Below are 6,575 nucleotides of genomic sequence, written 5' to 3' on the forward strand. Positions count from 1 at the left end.
GATTATTGTCTTGATATGAAATATACACCCACCATTAAATTGGATCTAAGGTGTTTATAAGGCTTAGCAATATGACACTCCTAGATATAAGGCTCACTAAGACCCTATGTAGGTCGACTCTAGACAAGTTGATACACCCGATGCTAACTATTATATCTAAAAGAATTACCTCCTAGTCAAATATGGTATACTCATCATCAATAATAAAGAAAAAATGTACATACATTAAATGAAAATATGCTTCTTAGCAATGTGTCTTCTAGGTAACGTTTGATTATTGTCTCGAGATAGAAAATACACCTATCATCAAATATGATCAAGGTGTCCATGAGGCTTAGCAATATGACACTCCAAGATAAAAAGCTCATTAAGACTATATGTAGACCGACTTTGGACAAGCCAATACACTTAAAGCTAATTGTTGTATCTGAAAGCACTACCTCATAGTCAAATATAGTCTCCTAACCATCAACCACAAAGAAAAATATACATGTATTAAAATGAAGTACGTTTCTTGGCAATATGCTTCAATATAGCGTTTGATTATCATTCAAGATAAAAAATGCACAGACAACTATGATACAGAGGATGAGATACAGTAAAAAATAAAGACAAAATTATGTTTGGTAGTTGTGTGCAAGACATAATAAATATCTCTATATTATGTTTGATTGGTAAGAGATAAGATATAATAAAATATAAAAAAGTTGTTTTACTTTTAATATATATTACCATCAAACCTACAATATTTGGAACAATAAATATATATTATCACTTTCACTTTGGTTTATAATGAGCATTGATTTCTTTTTTAACTAACTTAGAATGCGTTTGGAAACACGGTGTAAACCGTGTTCCCAAAAAATTCAAAAACAATTATATTTTGCTAAAATTTAATATAATTTGTATATTTTGGATTGTTTTTATGTGCTGATGTCAAAAATAATTTTTAAAAAATAAAAAAACATCATTGACATGTTTTTCGGCACAAAAAGTTATTTGAAAAGCAACCACTACCACACTGCTAAACACCCAATAGTAATTTCTCCACTCATCATAATTATGTTAAAAAAAAAGGATTGACAATTATCATAAAAAAAAAATCATTGGTAAGAAGATAAAATAATTAAATTATGATTTACTCTAATTAAATTATTTCTTGAAATATATTTAATAATAAAAATAAATAGTTTAACCAATTATATGTCAAATAAAATATTTGTATCAATATAAAGTTAAAATCTAACATAGTTAGAAATGAAAGACAATAATTTTCATCATGAATACATGTTCTTTGTTATCATTCAATCCCCACCTCTTCATCATTTTTTCTTTTTTCTTTTCTAGTTTATAGATCTAATGATTGAAATTAAGTTAGTTAAAATCAATGGTCTAGATCTGAATGTAACAATAATGATCGAAATTATGAAATATTTAAAGGGATATTTGTGAAAAATATTAACTTGATCTTGTCTGTCTTTTTTGTCCATTCCTTTTAGATAAATAAAAAAATTGGCTAAAAAGTTTTGATGAGACAAAACAAATATATTTTTGTCTTATTTTCTAAAACTAAACATATTTATTTATTTTTTATTTTATATCTGAGACAGCAATTAAATCCTATCTTAAAAGTTGCTCCTCTAATGATAAACAAAAGTACACAACCGACACACTAATAACCAAGGCGGCTTTTTGCAGTGATAAATAACCATCCAGACTTTAAACATACACATCTGAGTGAATTGAAGGCTGTATAAATAGTAGTAAACCACAGGACAGGGTGAGCAATCTCTTCTAGGCAAGCAGACCAATTATTCACGTCTGACCCTTTGCATCTGCCATCACAATGCAACTTTGAAGATAGCATAATCCTCCAAAGATTTTCGGCAACCTCATTAATTAATCCCTAATCTAAAAAAATCATTATTGAACAAAATATATATATTAAGAGTAGATTTGCGCGTAAGGACCCGTTAAGCTCAAATGGGACAAATCGAGTAATAAGAAACTCAAATCCTACAAGTGATTAAGTATACAGACTGTAAACTTTACCCACATGTTTGTCCCTCGTAAGGTAACTCATGGCACACCGACCGCCCATTTTCAAGCACATCCATGGAGCCATGACTCATAAAGATCGCAATTAGGTTAAAACAAAGGCGGAGTTTTTTTGGGATCGGACCGCCGTGCAATAGATTAATCAGCATATACAGCTGGCGCCTCTGTTTGAATCTAGGCATCATTTCCCAAACTCTCCCACAAAACAACAAATCACTGAAAAAAGAAGAAGGAATACTATTTTTTATATTTAAAAAAAGAAAGGAATTCATGGATAGAAACAGATTAGATAAGCTTAAAAAATCTCAAAAGGGCAGAAGAGAGGATTCAAAGAAGTGTCTCTCACTTGCTCCAGGGAGAGTGCATTCCAAGCACGCAATTCCCAATTCCCAATACCAATTCCAAGTCCCATCCCTCCCTCAAAAGAAAAGCCACAGGCATTAGATTCCATCAAAAAATCGAAACAGAGAGAAATCCCATAATTGTGGCACAATATGGATGGCTGGTGCATCACTTGATTTGAACAGTCTTAGACATGGTGTTCGATGGACATTGGCGCTTGCCAGTTCTAAAGAAAGATGCGTCAAAAAAACATTAACGAAAAACAACTGCAGCAAAGATAAAAGCAAAGGCAAGAACAAAAAGAAACCCCCTCATATATACAAAACACCTGAAACATCAATGTCAAGTTGTAATCAATTTGTTTTTACTCTTAAAACAAACCAATAATAACATAAACTTTCCACACAAAAAAAAAGCACAAAATCAACAATCAAACACTAAAATGTTGCTGTTGTTAACCCCTCTCTCTCTCTCTCTCTCTTCTCTGTTAGACTCTATCAGACCTGTTCCTGCCGCTGCTGCTATTAATATTCTGCTGCTGCTGCTGCTGATGCCCTTTGTTCATGCCATCTCTTTTTTGTGGTGAAGAAGAAAACAACTGACCAAACCCAAAAACAGAGCCTGACTTTGAACTACCTCTAAGTGAACAAACAGGAACATTAAGAACTGGAGTAACTCTAACATTAGTTGAATAAGATCTTTCCATTCCTCTTTGCTTATATCTTGGTCCTCCATTAAAACTACTTGGACTACTTGAACTTCTTTCCAAGCTTTGAAACACTATTTTCCCTGACGAGTTCATCCTTGGACTATCCACTGAAACCCCTCTGCTTATTGAAACCTCACTTGATTCCCCTACAGACCTCCGCATTGGACTCCTTCCTACTCTAGTCGAAGAGGTGCCATTGTTGCTGTTTCCATTCTCTGATCTTGGCTTCACCATTCTCATTCTTGGTGGGTTTTGGTTTTGGTTCGGGTTGCGATTGAGAATGAATGGATTCGGACCTGGGTTTTGCATTGTGTTGAGGCCGGTGTTTGGTTTGTCCGAATCGAGGGATAATCTTGGGAGATCTTCATGTTCATGGGATGAAGATGAAGAGGACAGCGATAAGCGAGAAGATATGGAGAGGGATTCGCGATCCAAATCTCTTAGCAATGGGAGACTCAATGAATGATCTAGTATGGTGTAGGAGAAGGAGGAGTTCGAGGATGAGGTGTTGCAACTGCACGTTTTCGAGTTCCTGTGCAGGAAATGTTTCAAGGACTTGGAATTCGAGGACGACGAAGAAGAAAACAATAACGCACTCGTCGTTGATTTTTCGGGTTTAGGGTTTTGGTGTAATTTTTTCAACCCCAGAAGCTCCTTCCACCGGCTCGAACATCTGGGAGCTTTGGGGGAAAACAAGGAAGGATCAGCCCCGGAAATTTCCATCTCCAATCTCCGGCAACACCTCCCCGGCTCCCTCCCCGGCTCCGGCGACCTTATCCCCTCGGTCAACGTAGAGGTAGAGGATGACAAAGATGGTCTGATGTTACCAGTATTGACTTGTAGTGGCATTAATTTCCCATCAGAAAACAGCTCGTCTGCTGGAAGCATTGTGATGGAGTTGTCTAATCGGAACTCAAAGTCTCCAGAATCCAGGCTCTCCGGTGGATCTAGTGACTGAAGAGGAGCTGATGATGATGATGATTTGGTGGTGGTGGTTTTAGAGGTGGTTGTGTTATTGCTATCCTCTTCACGGCTGAAAGAGATTCTTGGGCTTAACCAGCCATAAGATTGGTAAGTTTTGGGAGGGAAATTTTCAGGGGACATGCCCAAGTTGTTTACACAAGCTGAGGCCATAGCGATTTCTTCTTGTGTGGGGTGTCTTAGTGTTACATATGATGAAGGAAATGAATGGGAGAGAGAAAGGGGTTTTGATGGTGGGAATTATTTTAGGGTTTGGAAATGGGAAGTAAAATGAGTTCAGTCCTAAGGGCTAAAGGCTGTGGGGTGTGTCTCTGCCATGCTGCGATCACATGACAGAGAGAAGGGTGTTTTCAATTTTATTCTCCACAGTTTTGAAGATAGTAACTCCATGAATTGATCTTTCAACTACTTAGACATTATGATTTGGACCTTGAACATTTTCGGTGATTCGGGGGTAGTGAGAAATTTTAAAAGGGGGCTAATTGCTAGGAGTTTTTAATGAAATATTAAACTTGCAAAAAATATTAATAGAGAGGAAATCAAAGGTAATTCCAGGAATGATAGAGGTTAATCAATATGTCCTCAGAATTTCTTCTTCTTAATCTAAGGAACTCTAGACTGGTGACATGTAAAAACAGTTCTAATCATAAGAGCTTAAAGACCATCCGATGACAGTCAGTATATTTATGGAAAATATATCAAATGACTTAGAGTAATAAATAACTTAAAAGAGCATTGAATTCAAGGAATAAGAATGTTTCTTTTTGAGTTTCAAGTTGGTTAATACTCTAAAATTTATATATTTTTATCTTAAAAAATAAAAAAGTTCTGACATTTTACTTAAATAGTTCAGGGGGTATTTATATCCCCTAAACCTTGTCTATTTCATATAAGAAAATGACTGAAAAGCCCTCTGCTTTTAACAATATTAATGGGAGACAAATATCTCTTGTAAATCATTAATAAGATAGTAAGTATGGTAGGTCACTTAAGAGACATTGTATACCTATCAGTATAGGTGTCATAACTCAATTCTAGGTTATTCCCCAAAAATCAATTTCTTTTTCAAAAAAAAATAAAAGCTAACAATGTGGAGAAAGTAGACCGGAAAATCAAGTTGCAAATTTTGAAGGAAATTCAAGATCTAATTGTACCCCATTATGCCCAAAAATGAAGAAAAAAAATGCAAATTCAAGGTTAAATTAAATGATTATTGGACGAATTTGCATAAAAATTAAGTCCAAGGACATAATTAAATTTTTAATAGGCCAATTTGATCTAATCATGGACCAAATTAAATTTTAATTATGTTTAAGAATTAATTTGAGTCCAATTGAAGGATTTAATTAAGTGCAAGGACTTAATTATACTTTAAATGGGTCAAATTAATTTTATTTGCGGCTTAATTGGTGAAAAATTAAGTTTGTGAGCTTAATTTGGGCTTAATTGAGAAGATTGGAATTTTAAGAGACCAAATTTAATTTTTACCAAGTTAATTGATTGAAATTAGAGGCCAAATTGCAAGAAAATTGAAGTTTTGTAGTCAATTAGGGGCTAAATTGAAGAAATTCACAGCCAAGGATCAATCTGCAAAAGACACCAAAATTAAGGGGCTTAATTGACAAAAATCAGGGGCAAAATTGAAGAAATTAAAAGTTTAATGGCCAACTAGGGGTTAAATTGTATAAATCCGAGACCAAGAACCATATTGTAAAAGGCGCATAAATCTGGGGTTGAAGTTGAAGTTACGCCGGGACCAGATTGCATTAAATCAAAAGTTTATGGTTAATTAGGGGTTCAATTGAAACAATTTGAAAGAAGGAAAACTAAATTGAAAATTAGTCAAAACTCCTTTATTTAACGCAAAATGTCGTCGTTTTTGCATTAAAAAGAAAAAAGAAAAGAAAGAGAGCAGGCTATGCGTCGCCTGGTCACTGTTCATCATCTTTCCTGTGAACGCTGCCCAGGTAGCAGTTTTACAGGTGTATTTAATGCCTCGTATGTCCCCCAAAATTAACAACACATGCACCAAAATGGCCACCTGAAATCCATATATCCCCGAGCATTGTCCGTTCAGGCCTATTAACATCAAAACTGATCCAGTGACTGGCCAAAATAGCCAACTCGAGCAGCCTTGGACTGTCAGAGTTGGCAGTTCGAGGTGCATACTTTGAACCAACGGTTGAGATGCTTCCAAACCAAACCAAAGGCCGCGATTTGGCACTATTAAAGACAAAATGTTCCTCTTCCTCTTTCATAGCCTGGAGAAGGAGAAATGAGGTCCAAAATTCCGCCAAAAACCAGCCCATCTGCCCCCGTTTCTGCAGTTTTTCTCTCCCTCTCTCTCTCCGCCGTTTCAGCCACCACCAGCTTCTCTACCACCAGCTACACCATAGGTAGCTAGCCCAACCAGAAGTCGGCCACCCCTATGCCTAAAACAGCCACCGTTTCTTCCTCTCTCTCACTTCTGCAGAAGTGTTCCTCT

General features: G+C 35.7%; 1 protein-coding gene and 1 non-coding gene across 2 annotated transcripts; both read right to left on the reverse strand.

The window, feature by feature from the left end:
* Positions 1–2,169: 2,169 nt before the first annotated feature.
* LOC133673606 (small nucleolar RNA Z122) lies at positions 2,170–2,251 on the reverse strand. Its single transcript, XR_009835019.1, has one exon. It is a non-coding gene; the product is annotated as a small nucleolar RNA Z122 (small nucleolar RNA).
* Positions 2,252–2,694: 443 nt separating this feature from the next.
* LOC133672850 (uncharacterized) lies at positions 2,695–4,503 on the reverse strand. Its single transcript, XM_062093394.1, has one exon. It carries the CDS (start codon positions 4,241–4,243, stop codon positions 2,888–2,890), a length of 1,356 nt encoding a protein of 451 aa, XP_061949378.1. The 5' UTR covers positions 4,244–4,503; the 3' UTR covers positions 2,695–2,887.
* Between the last annotated feature and the right edge of the window lie 2,072 nt (positions 4,504–6,575).

Source organism: Populus nigra, chromosome 14, assembly GCF_951802175.1.
Source record: "Populus nigra chromosome 14, ddPopNigr1.1, whole genome shotgun sequence".
In the NCBI taxonomy this organism is placed as follows: Eukaryota; Viridiplantae; Streptophyta; class Magnoliopsida; order Malpighiales; family Salicaceae; genus Populus; species Populus nigra.